At 46.6% G+C, this 24425-nt stretch overlaps 1 protein-coding gene across 1 annotated transcript in view; it reads left to right on the top strand.

The window, feature by feature from the left end:
* The first annotated feature begins 1079 nt into the window (after window positions 1-1079).
* The window catches only part of NR2F6 (nuclear receptor subfamily 2 group F member 6), a 64770-nt gene continuing 41424 nt past the window's right edge, over window positions 1080-24425 (top strand). The window contains exon 1 of the mRNA XM_040417474.1: window positions 1080-1894. Coding sequence (XP_040273408.1) covers window positions 1623-1894 — 272 coding nt within the window. The 5' untranslated portion in view covers window positions 1080-1622. The remainder of the gene's footprint in view (window positions 1895-24425) is intronic.

Here is a 24425-nt window from a genome sequence, read left to right as displayed (position 1 = left end):
CCTTGCACTCTGGTCCATTATTCTCTATGGGTATTCCACTCTGGTCCATTATTCTCTATGGGCATTCCACTCTGGTCCATTATTCTCTATGGGCATTCCACTCTGGCCCATTATTCTCTATGGGCCTTGCACTCTGGCCCATTATTCTCTATGGGCATTCCGCTCTAGTCCATTATTCTCTATGGGCCTTGCACTCTGGTCCATTATTCTCTATGGGCATTCCACTCTGGTCCATTATTCTCTATGGGCATTCCGCTCTGGTCCATTATTCTCTATGGGCATTCCACTCTGGTCCATTATTCTCTATGGGCATTCCACTCTGGTCCATTATTCTCTATGGGCATTCCACTCTGGTCCATTATTCTCTATGGGCATTCCACTCTGGTCCATTATTCTCTATGGGCATTCCACTCTGGTCCATTATTCTCTATGGGCATTCCGCTCCGGTCCATTATTCTCTATGGGCATTCCACTCTGGTCCATTATTCTCTATGGGCATTCCACTCTGGTCCATTATTCTCTATGGGCATTCCGCTCTGGTCCATTATTCTCTATGGGCATTCCACTCTGGTCCATTATTCTCTATGGGCATTCCGCTCCGGTCCATTATTCTCTATGGGCATTCCACTCTGTCATTCCTTTTAGTATGCCCCCTGGTTGGCACATAACTGAAACCAAGAGCGGCCATTAGACTAGAACAGGTTCCCTCAGGGGATGGATCTACACTATGTTGTCAGTTCAGAAACGACATTATCACGTCCCATTTCCACCACTCGTGTCTTCTTACACCGCAGAGTAGACTTTGGTCTCCCTCAGGCATCATGGCCGGGTGCTAGTCCTTACGCCCCTGTTCACCTCGGTCTTATGCCATGTCCTCTGGTATAACTGCCCCCTCACACGTTGTGCCCTCCACTACCCAGAACTAGAGACAGCTGGAGACCTATGAGGGAACCACGACTTCGGTGTGAGGTGAAGTCCCGGCGCGCACACAGGCACCTGTCCTGTGAGGTAATTCCTGCTTCCCCTCCGCCCCCACCTCCGGCCGCAGAATCCCTCCTCTGTCCAGGACCCTCCTCCCGGGTGTCACATGGTAGGAGGGGCCCCAACTGCCCGCCCTCCCCGCTCCCATCGGCCGCACTCCGGACCGGGCACTGGGCATGGGGCGAACGGAAGGGGGCTTTGCTGGGTAACTGCACCCCGCAGGGGGCCTCACACACTCCTCTATCGGGTGGCAGGCGTTACTGCCTCAGAGGGCGCGCATCCATCTGTCTACAGCACGCCAGTCTCGTCCGCTGCCCCCAAGCACTTGGAGCAGTCCGGCACATCCGGGGCACACAGGACACTCCGCACACACTAAACTTCCTCGCCGCCGTTGGTTTCACCTTTACAGAGTCGCCATAACAGCTGCTCTGTCATTGCCCTCACCGCCCCTCAGGGCATTTCATTCTGTTCGGTCCTACACAACCGGTCTGTCCTGTTCCTGTGTCCCAGACAGTCCCAAAGGAGAAGGGCACAAGTGCTGGCAGCCTGGCATTTTCTACATAATGCCCAGACCTGGCTAGAAGCATCACCCGGATTTCTCTTCTGCTCCTTTCCTAACTTTCCTTGATTTTGGTGCTGTTATGGCCATGGTGTCTGGGGGCTGGGGAGACCCCAACGGTGACACTAATGGGATGGGGAAGGGGTACCCCAGAAACTCAGAGGAGGATGAGGCCTCACCGCCCGGGGGTATGAGTGACCCAGAGCAAGCTGATGAGGAGCGCCCTGGCATCCAGGTGGACTGTGTGGTGTGTGGTGACAAATCCAGTGGCAAGCACTATGGCGTCTTCACCTGCGAGGGGTGCAAGAGCTTCTTCAAAAGGAGTATTCGCCGAAATCTTAGTTACACCTGCAGGTAAGTACCTCTGTGCTAGGTTGTTTCTCTGCTGTAGGGCATATGGCGAGCATAAGGGCTCCTGCACATGAACGTCTTTGGTTTCCATTCCGTTTTTTTGCAGAACCATTCACTGTAATAACAACAAAAACTGAAATGACTGTGTTCTCTCCGTGTCCGCTCCGCAAAAGAGAGAGAATATGTCACGTTCTTGTCCGTTTTGCAGACCAGGACAGGCATTGTTACAGTGGATCCGCAAAAAAATGGATGCAACACGGATGTCATTGTATTTTGAGGTCCACAAAAAACCATACGGTCAGTTTTTCTTTTTTTGCAGACCCATTGACTTCGATGGAGCAGTGGTCCACATCTGCGGACAAGAATAGGACATGTTCTATCTTTTTTGCGGAACTGACATATGGATGCTAAAAGGCATCCATGTGCTTTCCGCATATCAGTTCAGCAAAAGACGTAACTTGTTCTATAGTTGGCAGTAAAATATGGTTCGCGGACTCTTTGTAGTCCGTCATCTGCGTACCCCAAAGTACATACGGTCGTGTGAATGTACCCTAATACAGTAGCAGCTAAGTAGATACGTTTTTCAAAGTCTCACATTTTGGAATCTCCAGCTCGTCAATTGTTTGTGCGGGTTTTCAGCGCAGATGTTGGTGCAAAGATCCGCGTGGATAATCTCCGTAAAATACACAGCCGTGTGTATCCAGAATAAGTACCAGTATACAAAGGGTGTGATGTGTAGACATCTAGGGAAGGGTCACAGTTGTCACGTTCTCAACCTGTGTGTTGTGATCCTCACTATATACGGTACACTAGAACAGGGGCACTACAGCTCCCAGCATGCACACTTGCTCGGCTGTCCTCAGAACTCCCATAGCAGTGAATGAAGCATGCTGGGAGTTGTAGTTTCACAACAGCTGGAGTGTCGGCGGTTCCTGAACCTATGAAACTGTGTCAGACTCTGTGTAATGTGACAGGCCGCTTTCACACATCAGTGATTGTGAGCCAAAACCAGGTGCGGGTCAAAGACCCAGACCAGGTGCAGATCTTTCCCTTATACCTGATCTCTGTGTATTAATTACTGGTTTGGGCTCACAAACACTGACTGTGTGAAAGCGGTCTAAGTATTACAGAAGAGCGGCTATATGTTGGCATGTATCCCGCCGTAGAATGAGATCTCTGCCGCCACCACATCATCCTTGTAACTCGCGTTACATGCCCGCTGCAGGTATATTGGTTCTGGTGCTAGGATGTGTCCAGTGCCAGTACCTTATTTCATCTATAGGGTGAGAAGTGGCAAGACCTATAAATAAGCTGATAAGGATGGATCAGGTGATATCTTGCTCTCTGCAAAAACCCTGTTATCTAATATAATAGTTTAAAGGGGTTGTTCACCTTTTTTGGGGGTGGGCAGACACCCAGCCTGGCCGGACCTGTGAAGGGAAGCATTGTTACCCGCTCTCCGCTGCTGGGTCCAGGCTCCTTCGCTTTCCAGCCGCCGCTGCCTTAGGCTACTTTCACACTCGCGTTTTGGGCAGATCAGTTACAATAATACAACCGTCTGCATCCGTAATGAACGGATCCGTTTGTATTATCTGTAACATAGCCAAGACGGATCTGTCATGAACTCCATTGAAAGTCAATGGAGAACGGATACGTTTTCTATTGTGTCAGTGAAAACGGATCCGCCCCCATTGAATTACATTGTGTGCCAGATCCGTTTAGCTCCGCTTCATCAGGGGGACAGTAAAGCGGAATGGAGACTGATCGGAGGCAAACTGATGCATTCTGAGCGGATCCTTTTCCATTCAGAATGTATTAGGGCAAAACTGATCCGTTTTGGAGCGCTTGTGAGAGCCCATGACAGATCTCACAAACTGAAAGCCAAAACGCAAGTGTGAAAGTAGCCTTAGCGCTGTTTCACATGAGCGAGTCCATTGCTGGAGTCGCGCTCAGTGTGTGAGTGTGATCCTCCGCTCTGGACTTTCAGGACCGCACGGCATTATCATGATGTATAATGCTGTGTGTCTCTGCTTGGCCTTTTTTCCACAGAATCATAGTGACATAAAGCTGTCAGTATGATTCTGTAGAAATAAGGTCAAGCAGAGGCACATAGCATTATAAATCATGACACTCGCACACGGAGCGCGATTTCCGCAATGGACTCGCTCGTGTGAAACAGCCCTTACTCAGACCCCATGCTTGTCAACATCCGCTTTGACGCAGCTACAGCCGAAAACTCGCCAAAGCGATGACCTGCCATTTGGCGGTGGGAGGCAGGTAAGTATGCTTCCCTTTGCAGGTTTGCCCCCCCCCCCCCCCATAAAAGAAAAAAGAAAAAAATTGAGCAACCCCTTTAATATCAGGCCTAGAAATTCAATCCTCTCGGCTAGATCCTGGAACCATGGCCTTTGGCAAAGCCTGTGTTTATTTAGGCTATCTTCACACCATAGTCTAATAGCATTGAATGGTGCCAGCGTTATGCCATGAGAGGGTCATTTTGACATGTTTGGTTGGCATTCCACTCTTCAGTATGAGGCCCTCCCTCCTGTGAGAACATAGGTTTGGGTATGTTCAAATACAACATGTCCAATCCTTTTTACCCCCAACACCTGCTGTCGTGGAAGAGTCAAGACACTCCGATACACAATAGAGGGTCAGCTGGTCTGGTCCTGCCAAAATTTCCAGGTTTAGCCTGTGCAGCATGAAAGACTTGTGCCAAGTAGTGTTGAGCGAACTTGTGTTTTAAAGAGGACCTTTCACTAGAATAAAACATTTAAACTAACTACAGGGAGTGCAGAATTATTAGGCAAGTTGTATTTTTGAGGATTAATTTTATTATTGAACAACAACCATGTTCTCAATGAACCCAAAAAACTCATTAATATCAAAGCTGAATATTTTTGGAAGTAGTTTTTAGTTTGTTTTTAGTTTTAGCTATTTTAGGGGGATATCTGTGTGTGCAGGTGACTATTACTGTGCATAATTATTAGGCAACTTAACAAAAAACAAATATATACCCATTTCAATTATTTATTTTTACCAGTGAAACCAATATAACATCTCAACATTCACAAATATACATTTCTGACATTCAAAAACAAAACAAAAACAAATCAGTGACCAATATAGCCACCTTTCTTTGCAAGGACACTCAAAAGCCTGCCATCCATGGATTCTGTCAGTGTTTTGATCTGTTCACCATCAACATTGCGTGCAGCAGCAACCACAGCCTCCCAGACACTGTTCAGAGAGGTGTACTGTTTTCCCTCCTTGTAAATCTCACATTTGATGATGGACCACAGGTTCTCAATGGGGTTCAGATCAGGTGAACAAGGAGGCCATGTCATTAGATTTTCTTCTTTTATACCCTTTCTTGCCAGCCACGCTGTGGAGTACTTGGACGCGTGTGATGGAGCATTGTCCTGCATGAAAATCATGTTTTTCTTGAAGGATGCAGACTTCTTCCTGTACCACTGCTTGAAGAAGGTGTCTTCCAGAAACTGGCAGTAGGACTGGGAGTTGAGCTTGACTCCATCCTCAACCCGAAAAGGCCCCACAAGCTCATCTTTGATGATACCAGCCAAAACCAGTACTCCACCTCCACCTTGCTGGCGTCTGAGTCGGACTGGAGCTCTCTGCCCTTTACCAATCCAGCCACGGGCCCATCCATCTGGCCCATCAAGACTCACTCTCATTTCATCAGTCCATAAAACCTTAGAAAAATCAGTCTTGAGATATTTCTTGGCCCAGTCTTGACGTTTCAGCTTGTGTGTCTTGTTCAGTGGTGGTCGTCTTTCAGCCTTTCTTACCTTGGCCATGTCTCTGAGTATTGCACACCTTGTGCTTTTGGGCACTCCAGTGATGTTGCAGCTCTGAAATATGGCCAAACTGGTGGCAAGTGGCATCTTGGCAGCTGCACGCTTGACTTTTCTCAGTTCATGGGCAGTTATTTTGCGCCTTGGTTTTTCCACACGCTTCTTGCGACCCTGTTGACTATTTTGAATGAAACGCTTGATTGTTCGATGATCACGCTTCAGAAGCTTTGCAATTTTAAGAGTGCTGCATCCCTCTGCAAGATATCTCACTATTTTTGACTTTTCTGACCCTGTCAAGTCCTTCTTTTGACCCATTTTGCCAAAGGAAAGGAAGTTGCCTAATAATTATGCACACCTAATATAGGGTGTTGATGTCATTAGACCACACCCCTTCTCATTACAGAGATGCACATCACCTAATATGCTTAATTGGTAGTAGGCTTTCGAGCCTATACAGCTTGGAGTAAGACAACATGCATAAAGAGGATGATGTAGTCAAAATACTCATTTGCCTAATAATTCTGCACGCAGTGTATACAGACATGTAGAGCGGCGCCCAGGGATCTCCCTGCACTTACTGTTATCCCTGGGTGCCGCTCCGTTCGCCCGGTATAGCCTCCGGTATCTTCATAGTTAGGCTCCACCCAGGGGAACCTGCCGGCGTCTCATTCTCCCATGCTGTAGCGCTGGCCAATCACAGCGCTCAGCTCATAGCCTGAGAGGCTTTTTTTTCTCTCAGGCTATGAGCTGAGCGCTGCGATTGGCCAGCGCTACAGCATGGGAGAATGGGATGCCGGCAGGTTCCCCTGGATGGAGCCTAACTATGAAGATACCGGAGGCTATACCGGGCGAACGGAGCGGCGCCCAGGTATAACAGTAAGTGAAGGGGGATCCCTGGGCGCCGCTCTACATGTCTGTATAGTTAGTTTAGATGTTTTATTCTAGTGAAAGGTCCTCTTTAAGTTCGGCGTCTAAAGTTCGGTTTATCGAAGAATCGCGTTATTGATTCCGCTACCACGGACCATAACGGAATTTAGAATCCATAACGCGATTCTTCGATAACCCGAACTTTAGACGCCAAACTTAAAACACAAGTTCGCTCAACACTTGTGCCAGATTTTAACGTTTTAAAAATGTTCATAAAAGTTTCAGACATGCATCTTAATTAGGCCTCATGCACATGACCGTTGATCTGGTCCGCATCCGTTGCTCCGTTCCGTGGCCCCGCAAAAAAAATATAACATGTCCTATTCTTGTCCGTTTTGCGGACAAGAATAGGCCTTTCTACAATGGGTCTTCTGTTCCGTTCCGCAAATTGCAGAAGGCACATGGGCGGCTTCTGTGTTTTGCGGATCTGCAATTTGCGCATATAAGATATTTGTTGACAATTTTAATGGTATTTTTTCGCTGCATCATTTTTATGAGGGTTTGTTTAAATCTGAAAGTTGGATTATAGAAGTGTCTGGCACTCGCTTATCAAGCTACCAGTAAGGGCTCATGCACAGAAACGTATTTGCTTTCCGTTTCCAATCCGTCTTTTTTTTTTTTTTTTGGTAAACCTTATGTGAAACCATTCATTTCAACGGGTCCGCAAAAAAACGGAAGGTACTCAGTGTGCATTCCATTTCCATGGACGTTGTCCGTGTTCTTTGCGGACCGCAAAATACATATGGTCATGTGCATGAGCCCTAATGAAATGATATGCCCCTTTATCTAGAAATTGCGGAGAATGACTGTCCTGTTACCATCAGCGTTTGATCAGTGGGGGTCTGACCTCCGGATCCTGCCACCATCAGCATTTGATCAGTGGGGGTCTGACCTCCGGGATCCTGCCACAATCAGCATTTGATCAGTGGGGGTCTGACCTCCGGGATCCTGCCACAATCAGCATTTGATCAGTGGGGGTCTGACCTCCGGGATCTTGCCACCATCAGCATTTGATCAGTGGGGGTCTGACCTCCGGGATCCTGCCACCATCAGCATTTCATCAGTGGGGGTCTGACCTCCGGGATCCTGCCACCATCAGCATTTCATCAGTGGGGGTCTGACCTCTGGGATCCTGCCACCATCAGCATTTCATCAGTGGGGGTCTGACCTCTGGGATCCTGCCACCATCAGCATTTCATCAGTGGGGGTCTGACCTCTGGGATCCTGCCACCATCAGCATTTCATCAGTGGGGGTTTGCCAGTTAGAGCTTTAAAAAACAGCAGTACTGATGCCGTAGCTCATCCCATTCATTCTTCTCTTGAATGTGACAAGCTGCATTTCCAGTAAAGGGCACCTGTCACCATGAAAATGTGGCGCCTTCTGCAGGCCTTATAGTATAGAACAGGAGGAGCTGAGCAGGATGATAAATAGATTTGTTATAAGCATGAGTTCACTTCACACCAATCTTGTTTTGTTTTTTCCTGCCCCATTGGCTTTAATGGGGTCCCCGTATTTCATTTTGGGAGTCTGGCATTTTACCAGACAAAATAGAGCCGGATGCTGCTCTGTCGTCACATATTTTTGACCCAAATGTGAACAAAGTCTAACTTCTATAACATCTGGCCTGTACTTCATGTACAATGTGATATATACATTGATTTAGCTTATTGATAGTAGTGGGAGCGGTTTGGTAGAGAATTACTGTCTAAAATACACTCCCCCCATAGTGGGGGGGGGGGGGGGGGAAATGACAGTGTGTCTTATAAAGCGAATACTAGCTAGCGCCTCCATTATGCATTAAGAGGGAGTGAAGTGCTGCTGGTACTCACCCTCCCTGGGGCTGCGCTGTCCTGACCTCGTACAGCGTCAGGATGTAGTGTGCGCACTATGACCTTGTGCTGCATGAAATCTGGTAACAGTGCATTGCGGACCGAAGAAGACAAGGTAGCGCGACTGCTGAAGAGACCGTCAGAGCAGGGGAGGTAAGTGAAGTTTATTTATTTTATCTCTGATTTTACTCTATGCTGTGTAGTGCTGCCTAACATAATCAAAACCATACCCTTGATTGCCCCTATTCCTGAACTCCAGAAAACAGTTTGGTATGTTCATGTGGCCTCAAGGTGCCTAGCAGGACGTGAATAACTGTTCCAGAAGCCCGACTCCTCACTTGATCCCAGTACCTCCCCTTGTGTCATCCAGTCTGCACCCTCCCTCTTCAATGTTAAGCCCTCCTGGTCAGTCTGTCCTGTGGCTCGGCGCATGCATCTTAAGTAAAGTGAGGCCGATTCCCACTGCAGGGAAGTCCGTTTGCAAGCGCATAGGAGGTAATGAGATCCGCACTCCCTATTAAGTGAAGGGTGCCCACGGAGGACGAGGGGTCGTCACGTAGTAAGTGAAGAAATTCGTGGCACACCAAAGTAGATTCAATGCAATTTAATAATTAGTTGATGTTTTACATCATTTCATATTCCATATGTTCACATATATAATCAATACATCCGGGTAGGAGCAGTGTACAGTTGTATAGTGTGTCCCGACACACTATACAACTGTACACTGCTCCTACCCGGATGTATTGATTATATATGTGAACATATGGAATATGAAATGATGTAAAACATCAACTAATTATTAAATTGCATTGAATCTACTTTCGTTTGCAAGCGCAGACAGCTTCCAGTTCTGCACTTGCACAAGATTTCGCTGAGGAGCATGCTGTCAAGGTGGACGGAGTTGTATGATGATTCGTGACGTCACTGAGGAGGGGGCAGACTGGATGGTACAAGAGTAGGTACTGGGTTGATTGAAGGGGGCGGGATGGGGCTTCTGGAACTGTCATCCTCATCCCGCTGGTCACTTTGAGGCCTTATTGGCATACCAATAAAACTTTGTTTTCTGAAGTTCAGGAAAGTTATGGTTTTGATTGTGCTAGGCCAGTGGTGGGCAACCTTTTTTTTCAACTGAGCCAAATCTCGCCAAAACCACGATTGAAATTTATTTTGAGAGCCACATTTTTAAAACCGAAAATACAGTCAGTGACGCCTCCTTTGGCCTGAGCGCCGCACGGCACACATGTAGGCAGGACAGCCGCAGGCTGCCGCCCCCGAGAGGAGGGAGGGCAGCGGGCGCCCGGCACACAGAACAGTGCTCCAGACTAAAAAAAATTCCTAGTAGCCATTGGCTCCTGAACTGAAAGATTTAGGAGCCAAATCAAATTTTTAGTCGCCAAATCGAAACTGAATCAAAATTTTGGTATCGTGACAACGCTACGCCGATCAGATCGGCGTAGGGTTGTTTTGAAACCAAAATTTTGATTCGCTTTCGTCACCATAAAAAAGTATTGTGATACTCAATACCGTGCAAAAAAAAAAAAACACCAAAAAAAGCCACGTGCATTTCGCATTTTATGAAACATTCGGCCCATAATAGAACAGTCCTATCCTATTTTTTGGGGTGACAAGGTGACTAAAAAGGCTATGTAATATGTTTATTTATTTATTGTTTATATATTTTATATGTAAAATTGGGAAAGGGGGGATTTAAACTTAATATTTTAAAGTACTTTCACACTAGCGTTTTTCATTTCCGGCACTGAGTTCCGTCACAGGGGCTCTATACCGGAAAATAACTGATCAGTTTTATCCCCATGCATTCTGAATGGAGAGTAATCCGTTCAGGATGCATCAGGATGTCTTCAGTTCAGTCATTTTGACTGATCAGGCAAAAGATAAAACCGTAACGGTTTTATCTCCGGCGAAAAAAAATGAAGACTTGCCTGAATGCCGGCTCCGGCATTTTTCCCCATAGGAATGTATTAGTGCTGGATCCGGCATTCAAAATACTGGAATGCACCCGCACTAAATCCGGACCCATTCACTTCTATGGGGCTGTGCACATGAGCGGTGATTTTCACACATCACTTGTGCGTTGCGTGAAAATCGCAGCATGCTCTGTTGTGCGTTTTTCGCGCAATGCAGGCCCCATAGAAGTTAATGGGGCTGTGTGAAAATCGCAAGCAAGTGCGATTTTCACGCATGGTTCCTAGGATGAAAGTCTATTCACTGTATTATTTTCCCTTATAACATGGTTATAAGGAAAAATAATAGCATTCTGAATACAGAATGCATAGTAGAAGGTCAATATAATAAACATTGGTGGCGCAGTGCGCCCCCCCCATCACCCCAATATAATAAACATTGGTGGTGCAGTGCGCCCCCCCTCAATATAATAAACATTGGTGGCGCAGTGCGCCCCCCCATCACCCCAATATAATAAACATTGGTGGCGCAGTGCGCCCCCCCATCACCCCAATATAATAAACATTGGTGGCGCAGTGCGCCCCCCCCCATCACCCCAATATAATAAACATTGGTGGCGCAGTGTGCCCCCCCTCAATATAATAAACATTGGTGGCGCAGTGCGCCCCCCCATCACCCCAATATAATAAACATTGGTGGCGCAGTGCGCCCCCCCATCACCCCAGTATAATAAACATTGGTGGCGCAGTGCGCCCCCCCATCACCCCAATATAATAAACATTGGTGGCGCAGTGCGGCCCCCCCTCAATATAATAAACATTGGTGGCGCAGTGGGCAGTGCCAATGAGGGTTAAAAAATAAAAAAATAATTAACTCACCTCCTCCAATTGATCGTCTCCTGTTCTTACTTCTTTCTAGTTTCTTCAGGACGCAGGACCTGTGGTGACATCACTGTGCTCATCACATGATCCATCACCATGGTAATGGGCCATGTGATGAGCTCAGTGACGTCACCACAGGTCCTGAAGAAACTAGAAAGAAGTAAGAACAGGAGACCGGCAGCTACCTGATCAACTGGAGGAGGTGAGTTAATTTTCTTTTATTATTTTTAACCCTCATTGGCACTTCTCACTGTGCCACCAACGTTTATTATACTGGGGGGGGGGGGGGGGGGGGAACCGCACTGTGCCACCAATGTTTATTATACTGGGGGGGGGGGGGCGCACTGTGCCACCAACGTTTATTATACTGGGGGGGGGGGGGGCGCACTTATTATACTGGGGGGGGGGGGCGCACTGTGCCCCCAACGTTTATTATACTGGGGGGGGGGGGGGGGGCGCACTGTGCCACCAACGTTTCTTATACAAATACAGGAGGCGGGTGCCGGAATCAAATAGCCGGCACCCGACCTTTGTGACAGGGAGCTGCGATCAGCGGCAGTTAACCCCTCAGGTACCGCACCTGAAGGGTTAACTCAACTGCAGCGGATCGCAGCTCCCTGTCATAGAGGTCGGGTGCCGGCTATTTGATTCCGGCACCCGCCTCCTGTATTTGTATTAACAGGTCAGTTTTCTTCATTGGTGGCGCAGTGGCCACAGCCCCTCCCCTCCTCCTCCCGTCTCTTCTTATTGGCAGCGGCGGGGGCAGCAGCAGCACAGGGGGGAGGGAGAGACTCCTCCTGCGCTGCTGAGAACGATCATCTCCTGTGCCCGCCGCTGTATTGAGCAGAGCTGCGGCGGCGGGTCCAGTCGCAAATGGCATCTGGAGCCCTGCAGAAGAGCCGCATTAAAGTGTGTAAAGAGCCGCATGTGGCTCGCGAGCCGCGGCTTGCCGACCACTGTGCTAGGCAGTACTACATAGCATTGCCACGGGTTACATAGAATAAAATTAGGTGACTGATTCCCTTTACAGTATTTCTCACTGAAAATTTAAAGTAGTTGGTCACCATACTAAAAAAGGCTATAACCAGGAAGCCTTAGAAAATTGTGAAATAAGCTATTACCTCACGTTTTGAAAAGGCCTACCACTCTGGTCCTCATCGTCCAGAAGTTATGACATCTCATTCACCTTTACATGACTGCAGAGGCCAGTTAGTCACCTGCGCATGAACAGCATGTGATCAGAGGCCAGTGAATGGCACCAACATTATGGTGAAGGTATGCATCAGGTCATTGCTTCTGAACAGCCAGCCGTGGGCCATTTAGAAGCAATTTTCTTTTATCTTTTTTTATCTCAGATTTTCTCGATTGCTGCTGTTATTGAATATGTGCGTGTATAGTTTGAATACATTTCACAGCTGTAGTGGTGCCTTCATACTTTTTATTGAAAAATGCAGCTTTTTTTTTGTCGGTATTTCTTTAAATTTATTTTGCAAAAACTGTTTCAGTCAGATGTTACCTGATTTCTCATGCTCTGGGTGTAGTGTTGTTCTCTTGGACCTTTTTAGGGTGACCGCAGACAGAGCAGATTTATGTGCAGAAAATGCACAAGAAAACTACACAAAAAAACATGCATAAATCCACACTATTTGGCCTCATGCATGCAAATCACATACGGTGGTGTGCATGTAGCCTTTATCATATTTTCCATTTCGTCCACCATGACGGCTCTTACTATGAGATTGACCCCTTGACCTCTGTAGGGGCAGGAACACAGAGTTTAAAAGGCCACCAGTGCCACCCTCTCTCACCCTCAGTGTTTCCTGTCCCTGCGGGGGCACCTCACAGAGAGCCCTCCTGATGGAGGTGAAGAATTTTTTATTGTTTTAAAAGATACCTGGGGATTTGTGTCCTCTTCCTCTGCCCTCTTGCGGTCGAGTCCAAAGCTGGGCAGAGGATACATGCGGAGCTGATCCCATTCCTGTCTGCAGGAGCCTGCATCTCTCCCCCATAGCGTCGGTCCCCCTTCCCTGCATTGAGGAAGCTGACCACGCGTAGCAGAACACGCTGCATGCCGACTCCTGGATAAAGCCTCAGCGCTGCACTCTGCTTCGGGCCGGCAGGAGGCGGAATGGGGCGGAGCTTGGACCGGGGCACACCGCGATGACGTCAGACGCTGCGCTGAGCATTAAAAGCGGTAAGTTTGAATAGCTTTGGCATACAACCGGTCTTCCTCCTGGAGCAGACAAACCACAGATGTCTGTCCCCGAACGCCCATGCAGCCCAGATGGAATCTGAAGCCCCCTCGGCTACTCCAACCGTGTTCCCCTGTGGGGAGAGAGAAAAATGATGTATCATATTGACTTGTTTCATTATCATGTCTATTGATACCTGGTTGCGCCTCTCTTTTAGGGAGTTAAAGAGCCCAGAACAAGAACTAAAGTTCATAGGTGTGCGACTTGTAGCAAGAGACTTCCTGAAAATCATAAGAAGAAACTCTGCCAAGTTTGCATCAATGATCTTGTAAAAGAGGAGCAACCATCCATATTGTTGGAGGTCAAATCACTAATTCAAAACAAAATTAAGTCCTCCCTGGCCTCTCTCAGATCAGTCCCTCCTACACCTCCGGTGAAAAAACCTAGAATGTCTGTCCCATCCTCCTCTGATTCAGAGGATATGGACGAGGAGGCCTCCACCTCTAGACAGAACGTTGATATTGACGCTCTATCAGAGGGTGAAATTGTGGAAGATAGTAAAAAATATTTTTTCTCTTTCGAGGACATGAAGGAGCTATTGGGCGCTGTCAGAGCAACCATGGGTATTGAGGTGAAAAAAACACTATCTGTCCTGGATGAGATGTTTGGGGGACTCAGAGCCAAAAAACTAAAAGTATTTCCAATGAACGAAAACATAAAAGACATGATACTGGATGAGTGGACGGACCCTGAAAGAAGACTGGGGGTATCCCGAAAATTCAGGAATAGGCTATTATTCGATCTGGCGGACGTCAAACTGTTTAATGAGACCCCAAAAATTGACATCCAGGTAGCCAAGGTAGTCAAGAAGACCTCCCTTCAATTCGAGGACTCGTCACAACTACAGGACCCAATGGAAAGGAAGGCTGACTCACTTCTAAAAAATATCCTGGGAGGCATCTATGTTTGGTATTAAAACCAACATAGCTGCGACGTCGGTTGCTAGGTCCATGTGTTTCTGGCTCAATGAGTTGGAAGACCATATCAAAAACAAAACCCCAAGAGAGGAAATATTAAACTCTATTCCACTCCTCAGATCAGCCACTGCCTTCTTGGCGGATGCCTCGGCGAAGTCGGTGAGGTTCGCCGCCAAGGATGCTGCCCTCACCAATTCAGCTAGAAGGGCATTGTGGATGAAAGCCTGGGGAGGGGATAGGACATCAAAAGCCTGGCTATGTTCTATAGCTTTTAACGGGGAATACGTTTTTGGACCCGTGTTAGACTCCATTCTTGAGAAGGCTGCTGATAAAAAGAAGGGTTTTCCGGAGGAAAATAAAAAGAAGCCCTTTAGTTCCTTCAATTCCCAGACTAGACCCTATAGGGGCAAAGGAAAGTCGGGTAGGTGGAGTTACCAGAAGGGGGGGAAAGGCAGAGGTTTCCTTCTCAACCCCCAGAATAAACAGTCAGATAAACAATGACGCCAGAGTAGGCAGAAGACTACTAGAATTTTCTGTCCTGGTGGGAATCTGTCACCAAAAATCCGTGGACCTTAGACATCATACAAAATGGCTACCGGATAGAATTTTCCTCAGCCCCTCCAAAAAAGTTCAAAATAACATCACACAGCCCAAAAACTCTGGAAAAAATCTGGCAAGGGGTCCTTCAGCTTATAGATTCAGGAGTGGTAACGGAAGTCCCCAGTATGGAAAGAGGAAGGGGTTACTATTCCAGTTTATTTCTGGTGCAGAAACCAGACGGTACCTTCCGCACTATTATAAATCTAAAGGGACTAAACAAAGCTGTCACATACAGAAAGTTCAGGATGGAATCCTTAACATCCATCATTCCTTTGATCAAAGCCGGAGACTTCATGACGTCCATAGACTTAAAGGACGCTTACTATCATGTCCCCATAAACAAGACATCTCAGAAGTACCTCAGATTCACCCTAGTGGACAGCTTGGGAGAAATAAAACGCTTCCAGTTCAGTGTTACCCTTTGGAATCTCCTCTGCCCCAAGGGTATTCACAAAGCTCGTAGTGGAAATGATATCCCCCCTGAGAGCAGAAGGAATACAAATATTTCCATACTTGGATGATTTCCTAGTTCTAGGATCCTCAGAACTGGAAACAACCAGCCTTACCAACGACCTGATACACAGGTTCTCAGACCTAGGCTGGATAATAAACCTAAAGAAATCTTTCATAATCCCATCAACCAGAATGAAATTTTTAGGAGTTATCCTGGACTCGGTTTCCCAGATTACATCCCTCCCTCAGGAGAAAATAACATCCTTTGTAGACAAAACAAGAAAGTTCCAGAGTCAGTCTCAGTGCTCCATACGCAGTGCCATGAGCCTCTTGGGTATGATGACTTTCTGTATAACAGGCTCATACCAGGATTGTCCAGTCGTGGATCCTGAAAAACTGGGACAAGAGGCAGTGCTCTCTAGAAAAGAGTCCCCATTCCAAACCACGTAAGATCAGATTTAAACTGGTGGACGAAAACAAACTTGCTAAGAGGTGTACCCTGGATAAAGAATCCAGAAATACAAATATATACAAATGCAAGCGGCACAGGATGGGGAGCAAAAATAGGCTCGCTAAGCTACCAGGGCACTTGGTCGGACATCATAAGAACAAAGTCATCAAACCACAGAGAACTGAGGGCGATCTGGGAGGTTCTGAAAGCGTCACAAGACAAGGTATCCGGAAAACACCTTAAAATCCTGTCAGACAATGTAACAGCAGTCGCATATCTGAAGCATCATGGGGGCACAAGATCCCCAAGCTTAAAAAATCTGGCAGAGAAAATATTCTTCTGGGCAGAAACAAATGTTCCCTCCATCACAGCTATCCAGTTTAAAGGGTACAGAAAATATACAGGCGGACTTCCTCAGCAGGATGACCATAGATCCAGGAGAATGGGCCCTAGACTCAGAGGTATTCCATCAGATCACCAGGAGATGGGGGGGCCCCCAGATAGACCTGTTTGCGTCAAGAAAAAATGCAAAAGTCCAATCTTTCTGCTCTCTAAACCCTAGGGACAATCCTTGGGCAGTGGACGCATTCTCAGTCAGGTGGACTTGGGGTCTAGCCTATGCCTTTCCCCCTTGGCCGCTAATACCCAGAGTGCTGCAAAAAATAAGGTCGGACCCAGTAACAGTAATACTGGTTGTCCCATACTGGACAAAAAGAAATGGGTTCCCAGTACTAAGGGAACTAGCTCTGGAAGAACCCTGGAGAATTCCCCCACAGGAGAACATCATTTCTCAGGGCCCAATTCTTCACCAGAATCCAGGTCTGTTCAAATTATGAGCCTGAATCCTGAACGCGAAGTCCTAAAAAGCAGGGGGCTATCTGAGAAGGTTATAAATACCCTCAAATCCAGCAGGAAAGAAGTCACCTCTGCGATCTATCTAAAAATCTGGAAGAAATACTGTAGCTGGCTAGGCCAGAGCCCGTCGGTAGACTCTACCCCAAATATTGAGAAAGTACTGGACTTTCTCCAACGAGGATTAGATCTGGGTCTGAGACCAAGTACTCTTAGAGTACAGATCTCGGCCTTGGGGGCTTGCTATGATACTGACCTAGCCAGTCATAGGTGGATAAGGAGGTTTATAAGAGCCGCCTCCAGGTTAAGGCCATCCTTAACCCCTAGGATGCCTCAATGGGACTTGAACTTGGTCCGGAGAAGTCTTACAAGATAACCATTTTCTCCTATTCAGGATATCTCACTCAAACACCTATCATTAAAAGCGGCCTTCCTAGTAGCCATAACTTAAGCCAGACGATTGGGCGAAATCCAGGCACTGTCCTGCCGGGAACCATACCTCACTATCTTTCCAGACAGAATAGTTTTACGTCTGGATCCGGGTTTCCTGCTAAAGGTCGTGTCGGACTTTCACAGAGATCAGGAAATTGTCCTTCCATTTTTTCCCAAAGATTGTCCATCACACGATCAGTTCCAGCTCCTGGATGTTCGGGATACTATCATACAGTGCCTAGATTCAACAAAGGAATTTAGAAAGGATGATAATCTTCTTGTTCAATATGCAGGTCCAAACAAGGGGAAAAAAGGCATCCAAAGCCACCATTGGACGATGGATTAGGTCTACCATTGTCTGTTGCTATCAAAAATCGGGCCTAAACAGCCCTACAAATATAAAAGCCCACTCTACAAGAGCTATGGCTTCTTCGTGGGCAGAAAAAGGGGGTGTCTCCTTTAGACAAAATTTGTAGAGCGGCCACCTGGTCAAGTATAAATACTTTCATCAAACATTACCGCATTAATGTTTCGGCTTCTGCAGACTTGGCCTTCGGTCAGAAGGTTTTGCAAGCAGTTGCCCACCCTATTTAGTAATCTGGTAGCTCTCATAGTAAGAGCCGTCATGGTGGACGAAATGGAAAAACCGTAATTAGACTTACCGGTAATTCTGTTTCCTTGAGTCCACCATGACGGCCCAGATTCCCCCCTGAGAAGTAAGGAGGGGTTGAGTATGAATTAATACAAACAAAATATAAAAATGCCTAAATTAAGGCTGCACCCACTTGGTAATTTGGAAAGCACTGAGGGTGAGAGTGGGTGGTGGCCTTTTAAACTCTGTGTTCCTGCCCCTACAGAGGTCAAGGGGTCAATCTCATAGTAAGAGCCGTCATGGGGGACTCGAGGAAACAGAATTACCGGTAAGTCAAATTATGTTTTTTTGGTGTGTTTTTTTTTTTAATGCAGTTTTTGGTGTGTATTTGCTGCGGTTTTGTTGCACGCCTCACCCTTCCATTGAAAAGTGTGAGATCTGCGCAAGAAAAATGCAACAATTAAGCCTCATTCACACGTCAGTGTTTTGGTCAGTGATTACAATCAGTGATTGTGAACCAAAACCAGGACTGGAGCCTCCACAGACATAAGGTATAAGGAAAAGATCTGTACCTGCTTTGTGTTTAGAGCCACACCTGGTTTTGGCTCAAAATCACTGATGGAAATCACTTACCTAAACACTGATGTGTGAATGAGGCATTATTGACATGCTCCAGATTTCAAAATCCTCACAGCAGGTCCATTCCTGCACCTAAGAAAAAAGCAAAGTGTACATGAGATTTGTCTGATCACATTCACTTTACTCGTACTGTATTGCACTGCAACTTAACCACACGTAATCCGCATCGTGTGCAGACAGCCTTATAGGAAGCAAAAAGGTGTGGCTAAAATGTGTAACTAAAAAAATAAAAAAGCTTGAATTTTCTGGCTTTATTTTACATGCCCAAAAAAATGCTCTGAACTGTTTTTATGGGCCGGTACCTGTTAATCATTTGGTTAAAAATTGCTTCCTGCAAATGCCCTACAGGGGCAATGTCCTCCAGCTTCGTCTGCAGAGAGGGAAGCAACAAAAACTGAGCGCTTTTACTACTGTATGTTCACATGCGCGTCATATGACAAGCAGCCCATTGTGGTGTCAGCAGAGCAACTTTCAGCAATAATTTTACAAATATTTGATTTTTTTTTTTCCAGCATTTTTATGTGGTTTTATAGGGGAGAGTATAAACAGCAAAGTGGCACAAGATTATGCTGTACATAATTCCCATGACGCTTCTAATGCTGTCACTTAGAAATGGTGCAGCTGTTCCTGACCTGTGTTCAGACCCCCTTCCCCCCACAGTACATTGCTAAAATTTAAACCAGCTGCTAAGGAGGTGACCAGCGGGCATCTGCAGTGCTGTGTGTGGAGCCTGCAAGTCGTCCTGTACACCCAAAGTTTTCAGCAAGGCAATGGGACTGATCGTGCTGGTGCCAGTAGTCATTCAGTTTACAGTCTGATATGTTGATTCCTGTTTAGGTTGCTTCGTTAGTGGCCATGTTACAGATTCCTTCAACAGTGCCGACGGAAACCTGTTGGAGCCATTACAGTCGGTGGAGTCCATTAGGCGTCTACAAAACTCCTGGTGTTTGGTAGGAGTCCTGGAGAACTTCTTCAAACATACTTATGTGGGTAGTTATAGTATCAGCATTATGGGGCCTTTTACGTGATGTTGAGCCGAAAGGAATTGATCATTGGCCCATGTAGAAGGACCACCACTCCTCTGACAATCCTGACTGGACATTTTATGCTGGACTTAGGGTCCATTCACACGTCCGTTTTTTCTTTCCTGATCTGTTCCGTTTTTTGCAAAACAGATCTGGACCAGATCTGGACCCATTCATTTTCAATGGTTCCTGGAAGAAAACGGACAGCACAATGTGTGCTGTCAGTTTCCGTTGTTCTGTTCCGCATGTCCGTTTAAATATAAAACATGTCCTATTCTTTTCCGCAAAATTCGGATCCTGGTAGTCAATGGATCCGCAAAGTCAATGGATCCGCAAAAAACGGAAGACATTCGGATGTCATTACGTATGTCATCCGTTTTATGCGGATTCCGTTCCTGGAAATTACATTTTAATATTTTTTATTTTATTTTTTTTCAAAGAAATCCAAACAACTTTATTTGCTTATTGAAATTTATACATGTTTCCGTTTTTTGCGTATCCGCAAAAAACGGATGACATACGGAAACATTTTCAGGAACAACGGATCCGCAAAAAACGGACCGAAAATCGGGATATAGAAAAATACTGACGTGTGAATGTAGCCTAAACCTTATCTTTTGCTAGCAGTGCATAGCCCAGCGGGAGAAAATATCGTAGTGACGATTGTTAGTCCCCCATTCAGTTTGCATAGGGCAGTGTAACAGCGAGTGTCCGCTCAATTTGCCTACCGTGAATCAGTGCTAGTGTTTGGACTGTGATACCCCATGTAAAAGGACTCTGCTACTGCTAGTGCGGGTAAAATCTCATCCACTTTGCTGGTACTGTAACACAACGCAGAATTTATTTATTCTGTGACGGAAGATCCTGAGCATAACTGCCACGTGTGCACATACACTTATCAAAACTGGTGATATATATATGGAATATGGAGCATTCATTGAGATCTGCACTGCACTCTAATTGGTTTCTATGGAGAGTTATGGTACCCACATTTTGCTGCATTTCCACACCAAATTCCGCACGTGTTACTTGCCCTAGATCTGCACTGAAAATCTGCACAAACAATTGACATGCTGCGGATTTCAGAATCCACAACGCAGGTCAATTACTGCTTGGAAAATGTCAACAACATGTAGATGAGATTTTGAAAATCCGATCTACTTAGTTGATACTGTATTGGGGTGTATTCCCATGGCTGTGTCCGTTTTGCAGACTGCAAACCGCTTATCTGCAAAACACGGACACCGGCCGTGTGCACCACGCATTATAGTGTGGACCCGTTGACTTCAATGGATCCGTGATCTGCATGTTGCAGTCAAAGATAGGACATGCCTTATGTTTTGTGGCACAGCTGCATGGACCCAGAAGCACACGGATAGAACATGTCCTATTTTTGGCTGTAACATGCGGATCATGGACCCCTTGAAGTCAATGGGTCCAAACCGCAATGCAGTATGCACACAGCCATTGTCCATGTTTTGCTGTCCACAAAACAGACACAACCGTGTGACTACACCTTAGCTTTTCTACAAGTTTTGTTAAATCTCCTCCTTAATGTTTTCCTCATGGTATCTGGATCACTGTAATTAAAGGGGTTGTCATCTCAGATAATTGGGGCTTTTGCCATTGTCTGATAGGTCTGGGGTCCCGCCTTATAAACAGGACCGGCAAAGTCTAGGAGGGCCCACCGTACATGCACAGCTTCCCTCCATTCATTTCTGTGGGACCACCAAAAATAGCCGAGTGCTGGCTCGGCCTTTTCTGTCTGCCCCATAAAAATGAATGGGAGCGATGGTCCCACTAGCGCGGTGCGCTCCCATTAATTTCTATGGGGATTCCGAAAAAAGCCGAGCGCATCACTTGCCTATTTTGGGCGAGCCAATAGGAAGTCTTGGTGGTGGCAGGACCTGGAACAGCCAGCTTTGTGTTTGGATTAGTTTTAGAGATAGGTGCAGGTCCCAGCTCCACTGCCACCATGTTTGCTGGAATCCTCGGGCACAGCACACTGCTGCCCTTACTACAGCAACTCTCGGGAGCTAGCCCCTCCTTCTTACAGACCCCTCCCCCTGCTGCAGGACACTATCGCTCTGGCAGCCTGCCCAAACCAACCAATAACGAAGCTTCTTGCTGTACGGAGCTTTGTTATTGGATATTTCAGGCACACTGTGCTGCCTGTGCCGTTCACAGTAGGGATCGACCGATTATCGGTTTGGCCGATATTATCGGCCGATATTGAGGATTTTGAACGTTATCGGTATCGGCATCTATTTTGCGGATATTCCGATAACGTATGGGGAACACAGAACGCGCTGCTCTCAGCGCTCTCTGTGTTCCCTCCGCAGCACAGGGGAGAAGGAAGCCGTGTCTCCCTCCCCCTGTGCTGCTGCTGCCGCCAATGCAAGGAGAGAACATAAGAGGAGGGGCGGGGCTGTGGCCGCTGCGCCACCAATGAAGAGAAGCCTTTCATTCATTCATATACAGGAGGCGGGAGCTGGCTGCAGAATCACATAGCCGGCTACCGACCTCTATCAGCGATAGCTGCGATCCGCGGTAGTTAACTCCTCAGGTGCCGCGGATCGCAGCTATCGCTCATAGAGGTCGGGAGCCGGCTATGTGATTCTGCAGCCAGCTCCCGCCTCATGTAAATGAATGATTGAGAGACTTATCTTCATTGCTGGCGCAGTGCGCCCCTCCCCCAAGCCCCCCAGTATTAATCATTGGTGGCGCAGTGCGCCCCCCATCCCAGTATTAATCATTGGTGGCAGTGGCCACAGGATTCCCTCTCCCCTGCTCCTCCGATCGGAGCCCCAGCAGTGTAATCCTGGGGCTCCGATCGGTTACCATGGCAGCCAGGACGCTACTGAAGCCCTGGCTGCCATGGTAAGCTCCATGCTGCTGTGTGCACTATGCACAGAGCAGCAGGGACAGTGTGAGGTCCTATTCACCCTGATAGATCTCTATCAGGGGGAATAGGACAAGGGTTCTAGTCCCTAAGGGGGCTAAAAGTTAGTAAAAAAAAAACAACACAAAAATATTAAGTATAAATGAAAAAGATTAAAAAAATAAAAAAAAACACATTAACAATAAACAAAAAAAATACACATTAACAATAAACATAAATTTTCATCAGATTTGTGTAGGAAATTTTTTTTTTCTCAAAAATGAAAATTCCCAGAATATCGGTATAAATTATCGGCTATCGGCCTGAAAGTTCACAAATTATCGGTATCGGTCCTAAAAAATCTATATCGGTCGATCCCTAGTTCACAGTGCTCCCTGCGCTTATAAAAGTTTTCAGACGAGCTGGCAGAGAGGCACCCAGCCTGACCTCCCAGGACTGAAGGGGTCACACAGCATTATATTGATTTATGATGCTATGTAACCCTTACAGTTCTGGAATGTATTGGATAACACTGACAGCCTTATGTCAGTGTCATCTAATACATTCCAGAACTGTAAGGTTTACATGGCATCATAAATCTATAGATTGCTACGCAACCCCATCAGTGCTGGGAGGTCAGGACGCGTGCCTCGCTGCGAGTGCTCAGTCAGACAAGTCTGAAAGGGGCCTAAGGTGTATTGGAAGGCTTTAGAGTAAAATGGCCTGAAAAGGCGTCTATGACACTTGTACAGACGTTATTGCGACCTTGGATCAAATGGATGTGAACCTTTGCTTTCAGCATCTGGGGGTGACCCCCATGTGCAGAAATAACTGCAATTAAGGCCCCTTTCACACGGGCGAGTATTCCGCGCGGATGCGATGCGTGAGTTGAACGCATTGCACCCGCACTGAATACCGACCCATTAATTTCTATGGGGCTGTTCAGATGAGCGGTGATTTTCACGCATCACTTATGCGTTGCGTGAAAATCGCAGCATGCTCTATATTCTGCGTTTTTCACGCAACGCAGGCCCCATCGAAGTGAATGGGGTTGCATGAAAATCGCAAGCATCCGCAAGCAAGTGCGGATGCGGTGCGATTTTCACGCATGGTTTCTAGGTGACTGTCTATTCACTGTATTATTTTCCCTTATAACATGGTTATAAGGGAAAATAATAGCATTCTGAATACAGAATGCTTAGTAGGTGATCAATTGAGGGTTAAAAAAAAAATAAAAAAATTAACTCTCCTTCTCCTCTTGTTCGCGTAGCTCCGGGTCTCTTCTTTACTTCTCAAAAGATGAACTATCGGCTAAAGGACCTTTGGTGACGTCAGATCACATGCTCCAATCACATGGTACATCACTGTGGTGATGGACCATGTGATTGGAGCATGTGATCTGACGTCACCACAGGTCCTAGCCGATAGTTTATCTTTTGAGAAGTAAAGAAGAGACCCGGAGCTACGCGAACAAGAGGAGAAGGTGAGTTAATTTTTTTTTTTTTTTTTTAACCCTCAATTGATCACCTACTATGCATTCTGTATTCAGAATGCTATTATTTTCCCTTATAACCATGTTATAAGGGAAAATAATAAAATCTACACAACACCTAACCCAAGCCCGAACTTCTGTGAAGAAGTTCGGGTTTGGGTACCAAACATGCGTGATTTTTCTCACGCGAGTGCAAAACGCATTACAATGTTTTGCACTCGTGCGGAAAAATCGCGCATGTTCCCGCAACGCACCCGCACATTTTTCCGCAACGCCCGTGTGAAAGAGGCCTAAATGTTTCCGGTAATTATTGATTAGTCCTGTACATCGGCTTGGAGGAATTTTAGCCCATTCCTCAGTATAAGGCCTCATGCACACGAACGTTTTTTTTCACGGTCCGCAAAAACAGGGTCCGTAGGTCCGTGATCCGTGACCGTTTTTTCGTCCGTGGGTCTTCCTTGATTTTTGGCGGATCCACGGACATGAAAAAAAAAGTCATTTTGGTGTCCGCCTGGCCGTGCGGAGCCAAACGGATCCGTCCTGAATTACAATGCAAGTCAATGGGG

This window comes from Bufo bufo, chromosome 2, assembly GCF_905171765.1.
Source record: "Bufo bufo chromosome 2, aBufBuf1.1, whole genome shotgun sequence".
Classification (NCBI taxonomy): domain Eukaryota; kingdom Metazoa; phylum Chordata; class Amphibia; order Anura; family Bufonidae; genus Bufo; species Bufo bufo.
The sequence above is the reverse complement of the archived record's forward strand: the minus strand, read 5'-3'. Positions and strand labels throughout refer to the sequence as shown.